Source organism: Sinohyriopsis cumingii, chromosome 9 (assembly GCF_028554795.1).
Source record: "Sinohyriopsis cumingii isolate HCF-2022 chromosome 9, ASM2855479v2, whole genome shotgun sequence".
Classification (NCBI taxonomy): Eukaryota; Metazoa; Mollusca; class Bivalvia; order Unionida; family Unionidae; genus Sinohyriopsis; species Sinohyriopsis cumingii.
Window position 1 is genome coordinate 109,319,938 of NC_142969.1, and position 19,726 is coordinate 109,339,663.

The window sequence follows — 19,726 nt, forward strand, 5'->3', positions numbered from 1 at the left end:
TTTTCTTTTATCTTTCCCCATGGGAATGTCGCAAAGATGTATGTTCCCTTCGATTTAGAACTATATATTTGCTCTTCAATATCATTTTTGTTTTATGCCTTTGTTAGGTAAGACATAACTTTAACGATCTACCAGTAGACGTAGATATTCTCTGAGGAAATCAAGATATTGTTTGGAGTTTATTAGCGCGGAACACATGACTTATATTCGCTTATCCGAACTGTGTTCCAACACTAAACACATTAATTAGATACAGACGTGTCTGTATTATTTTTAAATGATGAGAATAGGCGTGTACTTTGGTGTGGTTAACCAGAAATATGGATGAATCTAACTCAGTACTGAAACATTAATGGTGCCTTGACTTCGTTTAATTCCAGAAAGATGATATGTTTTACTACATTATAATCAAATTTACGAATACAACATCAAGGCAATAATTAAAGGATGAAAGAATATTATGGTCACAGCCCTAAAACAAGACAATCCAATTGCAATGTTACTTTCTACATGAATTTATAGTGGCGATGGGAATTCACAATGAGCCGTACTAAAACAAAATACTATTAGATCAATGGAAATTTACCTCGCAATAAAGGAGAATAGAAAGTTTTTACCATGGTTTAAATATCTTCAACAAGAATAACACATGTTCAACTGAGTGATAACTGTATAAACGTTGTCAGAACAATTGCTAAAAACCATCATAACCAACTTGCATGTTTCAGTGTAATACGTGAAAGGATTGTATTTTATCGCACCAACAGGATGGTGAGATAGATATGCAATTTGTACGGACCTCTAGACGTCGTCATTAACAGTGCAAACCTGAAAATCAAAATGATGCAATTGATAAATGACCACAAACATCATCATCATCATCGTCATCATCATCATCATCATCACCACCACCACCACCACCACCATCATCATCATCATCATCATCATCATCATCATCATCATCATCATCACTACTGTATACTCAGTAGTTTGGGATTAATCGTGCTAACTTGACTAAACGAGAATGGACGGGAATACATAAATAGTGGCATGTTTATGTATGAAGAAGAGTAAATATTAAAATCGAAAGAAGAAAAAAAAGAATGACAGAACTTCTTATATAAAGTACATATAATCAAGGATACATCCATTTTCCCACATCAACTTAGAAAATTCAAGACATGCAAGTTAGAAACAATAGAAACTCATCCTGGATCTATGACTTCCCTGTTGTGTGTGTGGTCAGGTTTTTACTGTACAACATATTTATTATTATTATTATTATTATTATTATTATTATTATTATTATTATTATTATTATTATTATTTATTTATTTATTTATTTATTTATTTGTGGGGGGGGGGCGGTTAATTCGACTTTTATTTCGTGAGTCGATTGTTACAATTCGAGTATATTGAATTAGCAATGGAATATTATTTTAACGTAAGCTATATGATAAGAACAAATATCATAAACACATGCCAGATAATATCATACCCGAGTCACGTACTTTGTGTGCTGCAACAAAAGCGATCATTGCCAACTAAAATCTTGTCCCCGTAGAAGGCAATAAGACTGGGCAATTCTCATTTTGAAGATAAGATAATGAGTCTTTATTATATAATACGAGTTTGTTTTTTTTCCCGCCATAATATACCTCTCACCATCCTCCCACTGTCGATAGCTAGATGTTTTGTGCGGACTGGCCAAACCTGACACACCATGATCACAATTTGTAAGCATCGACTTTGATGACTATAAGACCTGAAGGAACTCATCATGGCTTCAACGACAAATATTCATCTCCAGTAGTTGGAACTACTTGTATCATATCACAACCACATCTAACACATTGACAGTACATTATACGACTTGTCAAAACTTGTGCATTTCGTGTCGAAACGTTAAAGTTTGAAGAAAGAGAATCATCCCATGGTAACAACATTATAAATGTCGGCACATGACACAGAGGAACACTGTTTGGAATCATCATGTGAGGTTGTTCCCACCCAGCCACAAGAAAACACTGACGACAAAATTTCTTGATGTGAATATGTCGGGCGACATATTCTAGAGGTACATTGCCTGCACGGTTAGAGAGCCATCTATGTTCTAATCTGGCAGGGGAGGGGGGGGGGAGGGGCATATACATAAGTACATCAACTGTTCATATATCCATTAACATTTTAAAGACAGTATGACGTGAAATCTGCACAACAGAAAAGGTAATCAGGAAATTATCTCCTTCTCCACTCTGGTCATGTGGATGATTAAAGATTTTCGGGGCAAGAGGGCTTCGAACCCGGGACACTTAAAAATGTAATGCTGCAAATACACTTTAAAAGCTGTCCTTAAACCGTCTTTTATATGTATATCATTCTTATAGCTACTGATTTTAAAAGTCGAATTAAACTGCAAACAACAAATCTCATGAGCTGCCGTAGCATTAACTGCCTGCAGATCAGGGTCTATTTTGTTTGTTCTGCTAATTATTCATATCAAACTGCACAGACTCAGATTTTGCGACGACAGATCAGGGTCTGTGCAGTTTGCAGTTGAACTTGATCCATAAGTGAGTATATACGGTATATTAGGCTATGCATTATGCGGTTTTGACATATATATGGTTAATTAAAACACATGTAATTATCTCCCCGGCAATTTGGGGTCCCTCTGCACCCCAACTTTCATCCGGCACTGCTCTGATTTTTGGGGCGATGTCTCATTAGAAAAGAATAGGATATACACTATAACGTCAGAAATGAATAATTTAGAAATGGACAATTCCTTAGACAGATGTCACATATTGATTCATTTTGGGGTTAATCTCATTTTGAATAGCTACTGATCTCTCTCTCTCTCTCTCTCTCTCTCTCTCTCTCTCTCTCTCTCTCTCTCTCACACACACACATACACACACACACACAGACATGGAGAGGAAAAGGTTATACATTGATTCATTCTGGGCTTACTTCCATTTGAATATCTTTTTTCATTTTTGAGGGAAGTTTTCCATTTCGTTGAGATGCGGCACAAGACGTTCCTGAACTAATATCCGCTAACGTCAGCTATCGAACACGAATTATCAGAACAATATTCAATAATTGTGTACGTCTGTCTGCTACATACAGTGAGGTAAGTAAGGTACACTGCAATCCATCCCAATGAAACACTTTTACGAAACGGCACGTTAATATATATATATATATATATATATATATATATATATATATATATATATATATATATATATATATATATATATATATAAAGAAGAAACTTCTATCACAGATGCTAACACTGAAAATAACAAATTTTTGACTAGTTAATATCCGTTAAATATTTTCTTTTGAAAGAGTTAGCAGAGATAGTTTTTCTTAATGATAAATAGTTTGTTCCATACCATATTTACATTCCACACTTGGAATATACATTTTTGGACTTATAAAAAAGCATATGCGAAACCTTACAAATAGTCAGCGTTTCTATTTTTAGAAACTTTATAACTCAGGACAAGTTATATAAAATTAATTAATCTTTGGTTCAGATCCAATTAATTTTATTAAACTTAAATTGTCTTCTTTGGAGAAGGACTGACGGCTCTTTTGGATAGTTCGGGGCTATTTATAGCTCAAAATGGAACAAAAATATCAATATATATCCATACTATAACTTTCCACAAAATAAAGTTAGCATAGTTGATTTAGGATCTTCTTAGATTTTTATAGGACAGGTTTATTCTAGGATATCTTATTTTTCAGCCTTTGCGCTATTCTATCGATTACAGTGTTTTGAAATCTGACCTGTAGTGGTAGTTTTGTATATTATTTTTTTTGCACTATTTTTGGTGGGTGGGTGGGTTAAGTAACTCACGTATTATGAACACGTGTCATGGTAAGTATCTCATGCTGAGGCAAGTAGAGTAAACTCCCTTGCCTAAGGAATATAACCCAAGGTAACCCCCATATGAAAATAGTCTGCATTTAATATATATATATATATATATATATATATATATATATATATATATATATATATATATATATATATATATATATATATATATATATATATATATATATATATATATATATATTAGATTGTTATAATAGTTTCGTGGTTTTCAAGATAGGATTGTTGTAGCATGTTGTAGCATAGGTCCTCAGTTGCAGTGGTCACTCGTACTAAAATATTGTATTTATAATTTTGTGTAAACTGAAATATTTATACCAAACACCACGCTTTTATATAAAGTTGTAACATATCAACCTTTTGCATACAAATAAATTTGTTCATCCCTAAAATATGTACGTTGAGTTTGGGTGCCCACTCAGGTAAGGAGCTTTGTGAGTGAGTGATCTAGTCTTACCTGTTTTCTACTTCATAGACGATGGTGTAGAATAATTTTTGAATGTCAGACAGGGCTACTCCGCAAAAGCGGACATAGTAGGTATGCAAAAAAGCAGACAGGGCAGGCGGCATGCAAAAGCAGAAAGAGCAGGAATAAAGAAGCAGACAGGGCTAATATGCAAAAGCAGACAGGGCTAGTAGGCAAAAGTAGACAGGGCTAGTATTTTTTAAAATAAAAACAAACAGAGTATAACACATTTTATCTGCTTGCCATTTTCCATTTTCCCACACAAAGATTTCCTTGTTAATTTATTTGAATCGGTTAGACCGCTAATCTGCTTCATCAAACTTGCTTGGTTTTTGCCAAAATAAGTTATGGCTTAAAATATACAGATTCCATATTATAAAATTAAGATATTGCATGGAAAATACCTTTCGTTACTACCGGAAACATGTTACTTAAGACATTTCAGCATATACTGGCGAGAATGAAAAAATCTACACCGATACACCGCTGTAATCAAGCAATCCTCATTCATATTCTTCATCGAGTTCAAATTAATCTCCTACTGACGTAGAGTAAATAAAAATTGTCCAGGACGCCAATTCCGTTGAATTTCTTTGGCCAATATTCCAAGTGCGTGTACTGTCACCAAAGGCGTGTATAAACAAGAGCTATTCGCCCCTTCTCAAATCGCCATCATTTCCTCTTTGAGTAGCCGTACAAATGCGCGCCAGAGGAAAGTTCCGTTTAAGTTGCAGTATTTATGACACTAATTGCCCATATAATTATAGCAAATGAAAACTTTTGTGGAGATCAAACACAAGTAATTTCCTTAGTCTTCATTCTATCTTGATATTTGTCTAATACGATGAAGCCAACAAATTTCAAGAAAGTTGGAAAATGAGATTGTGGCGTTCTGTGATTTGGTATTCTCAGTAATAACTTAAAATGAACATGAAATTGTATATCCGTTCGCCCGTCCTCTCCAAAAAGAACGGCTGCAAGCCCGGATATTTGATTTTAAATGGACAACAAGAAATTAAATTCACGACAGACACCTTTGTAAGATTGTTTGTAAGGTTTCTTCTAAATTCATATATAAAATAGCGCACCTGGGCGAATGATATCATGACGTTAAAATGGAAACCATGGGAAGTGAGCCTCTAGATATTGAATTATACGTAGATAAAGCAAGTGAAGTACAGATTCCAGAGATTAAATCTCAAAATGATGTTAAAAATGAATGTTGCGAGAGAGTAGAGGGATCCAAAGTGTCATCAGAGTGTCTGCCTTCCTCTGATAGCGTCAAGGCCCTGAAGTTTTCCATCTATAATTTGTTGGGATTCGGAAAAAGTAAAACCGACTATACCACCGATGGCATCGATCGAGGTAAATTCATGTTTAAGAATTGTCCTTTTTCGAAAATAGTTCAACGAAATTATTTTATCTTTTTGTCTGACGTATACATCTCGCAAATTACTGAGTGAAACGCTTCTGAGAAAATAAACATTGAAGATAAATAATTATTTTAAAATATTATAAGTAGTTTAATAAACATGCCTTTACGGATGATTTATAAAGCTGTAACTATTTGTCATGAAAGGTCGCTTTCGTGAAGGTATAAATGACATGTCTAATTATTCTACATAAAAGGAAACTTCTTGAAAACGTTCACTATACATTTACGAATTCGACTGCATAGGGCAATAATGAATGTCTCAGAACACATTTCAAACTATCTGATAACGGGTGAGAGGAGATTAAATAAAGTAGTCATTTTCTCTTCTTTATAAACTTGCATTATGTATATTATTCTGTAATGCATAAGGTGTGAGGACCTTTATATATATATATATATATATATATATATATATATATATATATATATATATATATATATATATATATACACACACACACACACACAGAGGAGGAGGAGGAGGAATGACTAAATAATAGCTGCAAATGTTTCATAACTGTTCCTACACATTTTAAAGCATGCAACTAAATTTATCCTCCGGAATTGTGTTTACTTCATTTAGAAAAGGAACCTGGCAATGCTGACAATGCGGAGATATTGGCTTCAAGCGCAACCGGTGATAGTCGTGATCACAACAATACGAAACACGCAGTTACGAAAGCAACACCTGTTAAAACAAAACGTAACCGAACCACTTTCACAACCAAGCAGCTTCAGGACCTGGAGAATGCTTTCAAGCGGTCACATTACCCTGATATATTTATGAGGGAAAAACTAGCACACAAAATCAAACTGCCTGAATCTAGAATACAGGTATGTCCAGTGACTTACGCATAATCCCGTAATACTTGCTACGGGAATGAATACAAGCCCATAATAAAAATAATCCCGAGACAATTCAAGTTAACCAATATAATTCCGAGACAATTCTAGATAGCATATCATCGTATCATGTTATTTTCCTTAGATGATAGCACATGTGTTCAGATATACTTTTTTTTATCTGCCAATCATATATCTTTGTCTTTCGGAGGCTGAACAGCATAGCTAAAGAGAATCAATGTATGGATTCACTTTCAGATTTCTCAAAGTTACAATTCCGTTGTCTGATTCAAAGGTCACTAGAACATGACCCCTAAGCGGTCGCTGTCAGATCTTTACGTAGGACTGGAGATATAGATTGTGTTAGGCTTTATAGGACACCTCCATTACGGTACAGTCTAATACAATTCTCGCGCAGATCCTTATAAAGTGAAAAGCGAAAATTCATACGAATGTGCCTTGCATCGATGACTGTTAATTTGTTTCAGTCTTTTTTCTAGTTGTATTAGAAATGTCATGTCTGTAAGTATATATCCTTCTTAATAAGCATTAAAATAAATCATTTAAAATAACAACAAGGGGTCATAGTGTCTATCCAATCCCCCACCCCTCCCCTGGCTGGACTTTTGAGGGTATTGATTGCTTACAAAATGAACACTACATTTATACATCATAATCATGTCTGGTACTTTTGAACGAATATTATATTTTAACATTCATCACACCGAGGCCTTATTAAGACTTGGGGCAATACGCACTTAAGATGGGGGCTGGGGTAGGGGTGGGCGAGGGCATTGTACCTCTACAAATTAAGCCTGAAAGCAATCTTTAATGCTTCCTTTATATGTGGATAACTACTTCAGCTACTATAGCCTAAATGTAAACGATTTAGACCTATATATAGTTTATTTAGGCACATGTAACTTTATCCAGGGCAACCGGGGATGGGGTGGCATAACTTATAACATGCTGCACGTGCCCCATGGCCCCTCTTAATCCGGCCCTGGATCAGACTATTATGAGGAGGGTGTATGGGGCCATGGGACCAAACAATATATCTGTTCTTTTTCCATGCTTGAAAGCTACCGTAAGACATATGTTCAATTTCAGTATTTCTCAATAACATGACACGTTAGTACGATGATTTATGATTCAATGTGGCATCGATCATAACCAACAACAATTCGAGGATGCAATCTCTACAGTAACATAAACTCACAAACAGCACACGCGGTGATACTTGCGGAGACCGGTAGTTAAAAAAAAAAAAAACACAAAGAAACCAAACAGTTTAAACCATAGAAATATCTGGATAATTTTGTTTATTAAACAGCACTTTATCCTAATATACTGCTACACTGTTTACCCTGTTAATCCGAATACACTGCTACACTGTTTACCCTGCTAATCGGTAATGATACATATTCCCAGTTAAGACACAAAATATAAATCGGTATTGTTCAAACCGTTATGTTTGTGAAGATAAGATTGCAGGGAAAATTAGCGACTCAAAGTTTTTATTGCTATTGCAGGAACAAGCAAAATAGCACCACGTTGAAAAAGTCGTCACGAATTAATAGTGTCCCCATACTAATGTCCACCAGTTGTTCTCTATGTACACAGAAGCAAGTAATTTCAATCTAACTGTTATCATAGGTGTAATCGATTATCGATTATCGATTATAGATTATCACACAGTTCCATGAAATACAGTAATTGTTGCTTGTAAAAATCAAGTACATGATACATTCATTTTTGTGAACATTACTAAAGTTAGTTGTAATCTAATTAGACTGTATGGTGTGTAAAAATACATTTGCAATGAATATTGATTCTCAATAACAGAAATTGCTGTAAATATTAATCAGTTGGTTTTTGCAATGTTAATATAAAATGATACAAATCAAAGTCATTTTATGTAGATCGTACTTCCGTACAGATGAGATAAAATGTTTAGCTTTTCAAAGTTATATAAAATTAGTAGAACCTTCGTAAACGGTAAAATGTCTAAACCAGAATGGATCGCATAGCGTAGCGGTCTCCATACGTATCACCTCAACGGCAGCTCAAACCCCACACCGCTCCGGTGGCCTAGTGGTTAGAGCGTCCGCCTTGGAGACGGGAGGTCGTGGGTTCGAACCTCGACCGAGTCATACCAAAGACTTCTAAAAATGTTACTAACAGGTGTCTCACTAGGCGCTTAGCAGTCAGAGGTTAGTGTTAGGACTGGTCGGCCTGTTGTCAGGATAATGTGACTGGGTGGGACATCATGCTACATGTCTGCAGCATGATGCCCCAGTACTAGACATTACTATAAACTGCCACACTGCAGATATCGTAGTGATATGGATGGAATATTTTTAAGCTACGTTAAAAATCTAAATCACACACACACACACACACACACACACACACACACACACACCTCTGCATCACATGGAATATCCCTATTATGTATTGGCTGGCACAAATCACTTCCAATTTGTTATGACTTTTTGTAGACCGCACAGTGGCGATGGGGAATACCAAAAATGATTAAAACGATCTGTAAAAGAAAAGAAAAGTTTGTTTCTAGCCCGCCACTCTTTATAAGTTAGCATCTGTCCTTTGGTTGTGCGTTCGCGTCAGTTCTCGTTCGTGCAAAACATTTAGCCATTAGTATGTACATTAATTAACACATTCATGTTCTCATTTTCCCTTTTTTAATGTCGATGTAGGTCTGGTTTCAAAATCGGAGGGCGAAATGGCGGAAACGAGAGAAGCAGGTACAGAATTATCTGTTCCAGGGCTATACCTACGGCCCTCCTCATCAAACTACATCATTTAGGGTAAGTTAGCCTCGCAAATAGTATATTAGCCATGTTCCGATGAATCGATTCGGTAGACTTCGGTCATTTGTAATGAAATAAACCATTTAACCAATAAGGGTTTTTAATGCTGGACTTGAGAATTAACATTTGACTAGGTTTCTCCATTTTTGAAATTGCTGTTAGAAATGGGCTTTTGTAAAGAAGGAAAAATCATCTTACGAAAAGAATATGAAAATCATTTTCGTTTAGGTCAGCGTTTGTCAGTAAGATTCATCTTGCTTTTTTCGTACATCGTTCACTCAAACATATTTCCAATTCTGTTTTAAAAATTGATGACTGATTAAATAAAAAATTGTTTCAAGCTCTCGTTGTTGGCAATATTCAAGATGTGGATTAATGCAGAAATATGTTACATAATCCATCGAGTTCTTGAACTGGTGTATCAATTACGTCTGTTCAGAATTCCTTTTTGAACTTTTACGCCAATTAAGAAACATTTTTTTGACACAAAAGGTTTTATTTCTTGATATCCAAGTTATTATCGTCTGTGTGCCATTGAGACTGCTAATTACGGTCAAAGGTGTCTGCCTTAAGTTCTATTATTCTGACATACGACTCGCCGTGGAGCGTCGCTACATACACTTTAGGAATAAACACCTGCACTTCGTCAACATATCGTATTTGATCAATAACACATGAAGCTTGGACTGCGAGAATCTAAGGGCAGTGCTAATGAAAAGGGAAGGGCGCCGTATTCATTCCAGTATTAAACGCACACAGACTATAAAACAAAATCTAGAAACCAATCAAGAAACCAATGTAGCTGCTTGAGCTGGAAATATTTACTGTTTCCCTCAAAAAGTAATGTTTTTGTTCTTTTTTCTTTCATGTCTTCATCGGTTAAAAGTATTAAAGACGGAATTACAGACCATACAGTTAAAGCGCTTTCTGTGTTTGTATTAATCGCTAGAAATTTTGTACATCTAATTTTTTGGGAAGGTTTGCTTGTTTGGAGGAATCTATTTTTGGGGAGGCCTATTTTAGACTAAATTGCCACTAGATGTTTTGAGTGTGTCAAAACAACAACTTTTCGTTGGACCACGCAAGAGCTGTAAAGAACTTTGTAATTCATCAACGAGGAACTGATGTCAAATAATGTTCATTTATTTTAATTAATGAACAATTAATAAACAGTTTTACGCAAGGTGTTTCACTTTCAGTTTGAAATATATGTTTCTTAGAGAGACACAAATCTCAACGTGTATACACATATGCATACATGATGCCAACTAAATATACGCTAAAATTGTAATTAAGTCTTCCAACAAAAAAGTCCGTGGGTCGATGGTTCTTCCCTGGGTTTTCCAGGGTTCTTCCTCCACCAGTTATAATGGCCGCCATGTATAGCCTATCTTGTGCTGAAAAATGGCGGTAAACCCTAGAACAACAACAACAACAAAGTCCTGTCCTGGAAGTCGGCCGTTTAATAGCTTTTACATGTTCTCGATAGGATTCGAGCATTTCAATGCATATGACGTGTTGCTCTTGAAAGAAGTGACGTCACTAGGGTTGGTGTCACCCAGTGCAGTAATTCGTGGAGTCGCCCCCATGGACATCCTTCCTGCACAAAATTTCAAAATTTTATCGACAGTCATGTGCGGTAACTCATGGTGTCACCCCCATGGACCTTCTTCCTGCACACAAATTCAAAAATGTTATAGACAGTTATTTTGGTGGCAACCCCTCTGATGGTGTCACCCGCTGCGGTTCGAACTCCAGCACCACCACCCTACCACCCCAGTGACGCCACTGCTTGAAAGTAAGCCAGACTTTAACAAAAGGCAAAAAACAACAAACCGCTCCGGTGGCCTAGTGGTTAGAGCGTCCGTCTCCGATGCAGGAGGTCGTGGGTTCGAATCCCGACCGAGTTATACCAAAGACTTTTAAAAATGGTACTATCGGCTGCCTCACTAGGAGCTAAGCATTAAGAGGTTAGTGTTAGGACTGGTGTCAGGATAATGTTACTGGGTGGGACATCATGTTACATGTCTGGGGTATGATGCCCCTTTGCTAGACATCACTATAAACTGCCACACTGCAGACATCGTAGCGATATGGCTGCAAAATTGTTAAAGCTTTGTTAGAAATCCAAAACACACACACTCACACCACCACCACCACCACCACCAACAACAACAACAACAAGAACAAATAGCAGACCATAATTAGTTATGCCTATCCTGTATGCATGTAATTTAGCTTGGGGAAGAAACGTATGATTTCATATACTGTGTGCAGGTAATTATCTTCGAATTAATGCTTTCACAGAAGAAACACAAGAGCTCACAAGTGTATTCTAATATCCAATTGTAATATTGTGCATGATCTCCCCCCACTACCCCCACCCCACAAAAAACGAACATCTTTGGATGATCGCTAAGATTGTAATACTATGAAGTTTTAAAACGAATTATAACATTTCCTGTCATATACATACGTAATTTAATATATACAGAAACACTATTTGTCAACTTCACACGTAATTTCAGATATACAAAAACAATATCCCTTGTCATATGCATACCTAATTTTATATATACAGAAACAATGTCCTTTAATTTAATAATATTTTTACTCGAAATTATGTCTAACTCAAAAGTAAGATGTCCTCGAATATCAGCCAATCAAAAGCTGCTAACATTCGATATAAACCTCCCATCATTTTGAAGTTTTATGGTAGCAGATGAATGGCTTTTTCAACGAAGGCTTATTTCAAAATCGGCTTAGGTTCGAATTATAAGGTATTATGAGACATTTTTTGTAAAGGTTTACGAGTCGAAGTATTTGGTATTCGTTAAATGTGTCTAATACTGAATTAGGACACATCTGATTTCGTTGTTTCCTTTGACATTTAACTGTATTATACTACTGAGTTCATTGAAGAAAAAAGACCTGTGCTCCTTTGAATACTAATTAGCGACTCTCTTTGGTTGTTGCTCTCTGCATTCTCTGTTTTGAACATTGTGGAAAGGATAACTGGTGGTCAGTTTTCCTTGGTAAGCATTTAATTTGCAAATGTTTCCTCGAAATATATAATTAGTCGCTGTTTCTATCACTTGCATTACTTTCATCTATCGTTTTCTCCCAAACAACACATTCACAGCTATTCGTATTGTATAAATCGATCGGATAAGGCGGGTCCCACCACTGACATCAGTGATTGCAGCAATCACGAAACTAACAACTTAAAACCGTTCATATAATACAATTATTGACCTTTGATGAGGTGAATATCAAATTTCATGAATCAGTACACCTCATTTTGACCAACGCGAAACGAATGTCAATATGGTTTGCTTTTGTTTTTGGCTAATAAAGTTTCATGTTCCCTAAAAAATGATCTGCAATTGAATCCTTACATGAGTTAGTGCAAAAATTAAATTAAACTTGTTTCATTGGGGGGGGGGGGGCTCACCAGTTATTATGTACTTTTGAGAGAATAACGTATTTAAGGTGAAGTTTTTGGCATTGAAACATGTACAGTGGAGAGAATGTTGGCATACCTCTATGTTACTTTGATGTAATGTGGCTGACATTTCTTTGGATATTGTACTTTTGGACATTGTACATGATCGAAGCACACTGTTAACTAAAATGACTGCTCCCTTGTGCTAAAAAATCAGCCTGAATTAGTCTAAAGTACACTATCTTTAGCACCTACTAAAATCGGGAAAATGAATTTTGCCCAACTAGACAAATGCCAGCTTTTGAAAATGCAACGGATGAATTACCAAATATTTAAAATGCAAACAAAGTCATCGGCTCTTTTTACAATTTATCTATGAAGTTCAGGAAGTGAAAATGACCAAGTGGAGCTAGCAGTTTGTTTAAAGGTGTACATCTGGAGTAAGGCCAAGCTGTATACTCTATAACCCATATTACACCCTTCAATCATACACCAAAATAAAGAGAATTTAAGGTTCTTTGAATTATACCTAAGATATACAAGGTCTGTTTGAAACAATCAATATAAACAGTGAGGAAAAACGCGGAAATTCTTTTTCTTTATGCAAAGTACTAAACTGTAGGGCACCACCATAAAGGAAATCCCATTTTAACTATACGGCATCATGACAATAAATTATTAAGACAGATTATTATGTGACGTCATATGGGTACATATGGTTTATCGCAAATCGTGTGACGTCTTCTCGTCCAATTAAACTAAACATTTACACATGAATCATGCAATAAAAATGCTTATAGAACGTGAGAAATTGGCATAATTTCTTCTCTTAAATCAATGTCCGTCATTTTTGGGGGGTCATCCTGACTTAAAATAATGCATAGGATTGCCATAGTATAATTTAGATAAGCTTGTATCCAATGATAGCTTCAGTAAAAAATCTGAAAATATTTCACGGCTGAAGAGGTAACACGGCATTTTCTATAGAGGCGATACTACGGATGACAATGCCAAATGTGTCCACTTCACTCGTGAAGATCTAGGTCATTACGGATGGGAAAACCGCTCCGGTGGCCTAGTGGTTTAGAGCGTCCGCCTCGGATGCGTGAGGTCGTGGGTTCGATCCCCGGCCGCGTCATACCAAAGACTTACAAAATGGTACTAACAGCTACCTCGCTGGGCGCTCAGCATTAAGGGGGTAATGTTAGGACTGGTTATCCTGGTGTCAGGATAATGTGACTGGGTGGGTCATCGTGTTACATGTCTGCGGCATGATGCCCCAGTGATGGACATCACTATAAACTGCCAAACTGCAGACATCGCAGCAATATGACTGAAAAATTGTTAAAGCTACGTTAAAAATCAAATCACACACACACACACACACACACACACACAGACACACACACACACACGGACACACACACACACACACGGATGAGACATGTCTCAGTACGTACCGCAAACAATACTTAGCGGTGTAACTGATGAACTACTTCAGTGGCTATAGGATCAATGCCAGTGGTGGCTAGGCTAGCACTACGGTGCAGACAGTGCATGGCACGAGCATTAGGAAACTTGTTTGAAATATCAGACCATAGTAGTTGTATATTAGAAGTTGATTTAGAGATAACATTACACTTTATGACTATTTCAAAGACAATACATTAATTTCAGACTAAAATCATGTATTACAGTTACAAAAGAACTTCATAAATGATTACAAGGATACAAAAAAAAATATAAAACTGTTATTAACATTGCAAAACAAAGAGAAATATGTTAATCACTGTCAAAAACTTTTATAAAAAAAAAAAAACATTTCTCACCTAAAATAGGGTTAAAAACGTCTGAATAGCATAGTGTTGTCTTGTTTGATTATTAACCGTCGTTAAAATCTTACGTATCACTGAATGCATGGTTAACACTAAAATAGTGAATCGATTTCGAGAAAGAATTTTTGAAATTGATGAGCAACGATGTATTCGGAGGGCAGATGAAAATCTCAGAAAAAGCAACATTTAAATATGTTGAAGATAAAAATACATTTGTCAAACGCGGGATAGATTTATTATTCGCAGGAAAGGCATTGTATTGACTATGGCAGCATTAGTCGATCTTAAGAACAAACGATCACATTAATCAAATAAATTTATGGTTGATATAGAGTGCTGTATTTGGGCAGTGATTGATTATAGAGACTGCTCTTTTTCTTTAGCAGTGATTGATTCTAGAAAGTGCTATATTTGGGCAGTGATGGATTATAGAGATTGCTGTATTTGGGCAGTGATTGATTATATAGATTGCTATATTTGGGCGGTGATTGATTACAGAGATGCTGTATTTGAGCAGAGATTGATTATAGAGAGTGCTATATTTGGGTAGTGCTTGATTATAGAGACTGCTCTTTTACTTTAGCAGTGATGGATTATAGAGATTGCTATATTTGGGCAGTGATTGATTACAGAGATTGCTATATTTGGGCAGTGATTGATTATAGAGAGTGCTATATTTGGGCAGTGAGTGATGATAGAGATTGCTCTTTTTTTAGCAGTGATGGATTATAGAGAGTGCTATATTTTGGCAGAGATCGATTACAGAGATTGCTATATTTGGGCAGTGATTGATTATAGAGATTGCTATAAACAAAGGGATGGATTACATATATTCTATATTTGAGCAGTGATTGATTCTAGAGAGTGCTATATTTGGGCAGTGATTGATTATTGAGATTGCTATATGTGGGCAGTGATTGATTACAGAGATTGCTATATTTGGGCAGTGATTGATTATAGAGATTGCTCTATTTGTTTAGCAGTGATTGATTACAGAGATTGCTCTATTTTATTAAACAGTGATTGATTACAGAGATTGCTCTACTTTTTAGCATTGATTGATTACAGAGATTGCTCTATTTTATTTAACAGTGATTAATTATAGAGCGTGTTCTTTTTTAGCAGTGATTGATTATAGAGATTGCTATATTTGGGCAGTGAATAATTACAGAGATTGCTATATTTGAGCAGTGATTGATTACAGAGATTGCTCTGTTTTATTTAGCAGTGGTTGATTATAGAGATTGCTCTTTTTTAGCAGTGATGGAATATAGAGATTGCTCTTTTTTATAGCAGTGATGGATTATAGAGATTACTATATCTGAGCAGTGATCAATTATAGAGATTGCTATATAAAAGCAGTGATTAATTACATATATATTGCTATATTTGGGCAGTGATTGATTATAGAGAGTTCTATTTTTTGTAGCAGTGATTGATTACAGAGATTGTTATATTTGAGCAGTGATTGATTATAAAGAGTGATATATTTGGGCAGTGATTGATTATAGAGATTGCTATATAAACGCAGGGATTGATTATATATATTCTGTATTTGATCAGTGATTGATTCTAGAGAGTGCCATATTTGGGCAGTGATTGATTACATAGATTGCTCTATTATATTTAGCAGTGGTTGGTTATAGAGATTGCTCTATGTTATTTAGCAGTGCTTGATTACAGAGATTGCTATATTTGAGCAGTGACTGATTACATAGATTGCTCTGTTTTATTTAGCAGTGGTTGATTATAGAGATTGCTATATAAACGCAGGGATTGATTATGTATATTCTGTATTTGAGCAGTGATTCATTCTAGATAGTGCTATATTTGGGCAGTGATTGATTACAGAGATTGCTCTATGTTATTTAGCAGTGCTTGACTACAGAGATTGCTATATTTGAGCAGTGATTGATTACAGAGATTGCTATATGTTTTAGCACTGAGTGACTACATTTATTGGGTTGACACCTTTACACTCACCGATGGCACGATTGAAAACAAAACACTGTAAGCAACCTGCACACTAATACATATTTACATGAGCAATTAACATGAAGTTTAAATGTTTTCATTTCATTAGCAGGAAAGTGAAATTCACCAAGCTTAGATTGTCTTGGCTTTTGAAATGATGCCGTATATTCTGGATGAATAGATAGATGTACATGTGTCTGCAGCATTAAGCGTGGATGGATATAACTAAGAATCATAAACCAGGTTGTTTAAATGCTGTGTCATTAAACTTCATTCTCTGAATCTTTAATTTATTCAATCAAGTGTATTTGATCTGATAGCTCTGAACTCTGAAGTTTTCCTTTCTTCCATGATCAAAAGGTCGTGTCTAATTGTTTGAAGTTTTCCTCTGTATTTCTTCCATCATCACAAGGTGGTGTCTAATTGTTTGAAGTTTTCCTTTCTTCCATGAGCAAAAGGTCGTGTCTAGTTGTTTGAAGTTTCCTCTGGATTTCTTCCATCATCAAAAGCTCGTGTCTAATTGATTCATTATCACCTCAGTTAGGACCGAATAATTTAAACAGACAATTGCTTCATGCCAAGTTATAGTCTTTTATAATTAGATTCCTTTGGCAGCCTGAAATATTGAGTATAGTTTTCGCCTCGTTACTTGCAAATTGTTTGCTTTACATTGTTTTGCTCCATATCGTGTGTCATTTATATTGGTTATGCTACTTCTTATGATAAAATGTTGGTCATTTAGACATGTAAATTTAAATTCATGTTTGTTTCTAAATGGTTAAAACTACTGGTGGTAAAAGTCCATGTGCGATCAGGTGGTCGATCGTGTATTAAGCGAAAACATAAGTTATTTTGAACATTGCTACATTAGTCTTTCTGAAGTTTAATCTACGGGCATCTTATGTATTTTCTTTCAAAGCAAGGTGCTTGGGACTTTGAGATCGGCGTTGAATGCTCTTTGGTCAAAGCAAGGTGCTTGGGACTTTGAGATCGGCGTTGAATGCTCTTTGGTAAATTGTTGATAATGATTTTATTTCGGTCGATATTTGTTATCCTATAACATTGCTACTATCTATCTACCGATGCAAACAGTGTTCGTGCATCTGGCATGTTTTGTGCGTTTTCTAACAATCAATTATATTTTTATTAACTGAAAAAATTACAGCATCTCATGGGATCGGATTTATGAAAGTAATCTTTTGCACGGATTTACACTTTGCCTGTTATTCTTTGTGTTGTTAATTTTTATAAACTTTATCATTTTGAGTTGTACAGGAGTTTTTATTTTTGTATTTTATAAGATTTAAGAACATTGGTTCTTCTTTGAGCTACATACCTAAAAAGCCTATGAAATAAGAGAGCATGGATCTTGTGTGTGCCGAATTTCCTTCCTTTCTATGCAAAATTAAGACGAAAGCCCGTTTTAAAATTGTTTGTTTTTCGAAATCCTAGCTTTTCGCCGATTTAATTCTAGATGTCCACCCATTCCCTGACTTCATTTAAAGTAAAGTATTTATTCGCTCTTGTTTCTAGGGTGGTGCGAAACCTTTCCACTTATATATGCTTTCTGTATGAATAAGTTCAGAAGTAGTAGCTCTTTTATTTTTGCAATAGATACTGAACTTTTGTTTGTTCTGGAATTTCATCAATATGGAACGGTTATGTATTTGTTCTTTATAAACACCATCTATTATCCGCACCCCTTTTCTATTCTACCCTGACATGTCAACTCTGTCCGCGTAATTTCTAGTCTCAGGCTCGGCCGGTGTGGGTCTGTGAGAAGCTTGCCTGTAGCTTCCCGTAAGTAGTAATGGGGTTGCTATGGGGACAATGAAAAATTCAGGCAAAACGGTCGTGGGCCTATATAGAGACAATGGGACTTATCATTAATATAAGGACAATATGAATGGAACAGGGAGGTGACGTCATGGGGTACTGACGATTAGCAACAATGTATCAAGGGTCTGACCTCAATCGGACCAAAGAGCGAAAAACAATCCTAGAACGCTTGACGGAAACGGGACTGAGGGGACAGAGACAGAGATAACACATAAACAGACAACATATATAACACAAACAACTATACAACATCATTGCTGCTTGAGTGCTTATATCCAGTAATCCAGTATTACCTTCACTAACTGATGTTATTAACACCTCTCTCTCTCATCGGATAATTCTCATCATTTAAAAAAACTGCCATTGTAAAGCCTCTGCTGAAGAAACCAACACTACACCATAACGATTTAAAGAAATACCGCCCAGTTTGTAATCTCCCATTCATATAAAAATCTTAGGAAACGTTGTTCTATCCCAGATTGTATCTCATCTGAATTCAAACAGTCTATTTAGCAATATACAATCTGCATATCGCCCATGCCACAGTACTGAAACTACTCTTCCAAAAGTAGTTAATGACATTCTCTCTCCTTTGGATAGCGGAAAGATTACAGTCCTCACCCTCCTTGGTTTGTCTGCAGCATTTGACACAATAGACCATGATATATTACTTCACCGTCTCTAGCATGTATTTGGCATTCATGATACAGCCTTACTTTGGTTCAAGGCCTACTTGGTCAACAGGACACACATTGTATCTGCAAATGGAATACAATAAGGCCAGTTGATCTATGTTGTGGTGTTCCACAGGGGTCTGTTCTTGGGCTTGTTCGCTTCATTCTATACACTCACTTGAACTCAAGTGTCATAGATCATCATCCAGTGTCTCACCAATTGTACGCTGATGACACCCAAATATACAAATCTAGCCACTCAGCTGAAGTTGATGCTACCATCCAAGGTGTAGAGAGGTGCATTTCTGTTGTGAAATCATGAAATGTAACAATCTGCAGATGAATGATGATAAAACTGAGGCCATTTTGATCACAACGCAAAGACTTTCTCATTCACATCCTTTACCTCAAACAATAAATATCAGCAACACCAACATTAAGTTCACCCAATCAGTACGAAACCTAGGTGTT

The 19,726-nt window shown here is 35.9% G+C and overlaps 1 protein-coding gene across 1 annotated transcript in view; it reads left to right on the plus strand.

Annotated features, from left to right (window-relative positions):
* Positions 1-5,494: 5,494 nt before the first annotated feature.
* Positions 5,495-19,726, plus strand: part of LOC149792455 (uncharacterized) — a 29,974-nt gene continuing 15,742 nt past the window's right edge. The window contains exons 1-3 of the mRNA XM_089969576.1: positions 5,495-5,744; positions 6,398-6,648; positions 9,375-9,485. Of these exons, the coding sequence (XP_089825702.1) occupies positions 5,495-5,744; positions 6,398-6,648; positions 9,375-9,485 (612 nt within the window). The remainder of the gene's footprint in view (positions 5,745-6,397; positions 6,649-9,374; positions 9,486-19,726) is intronic.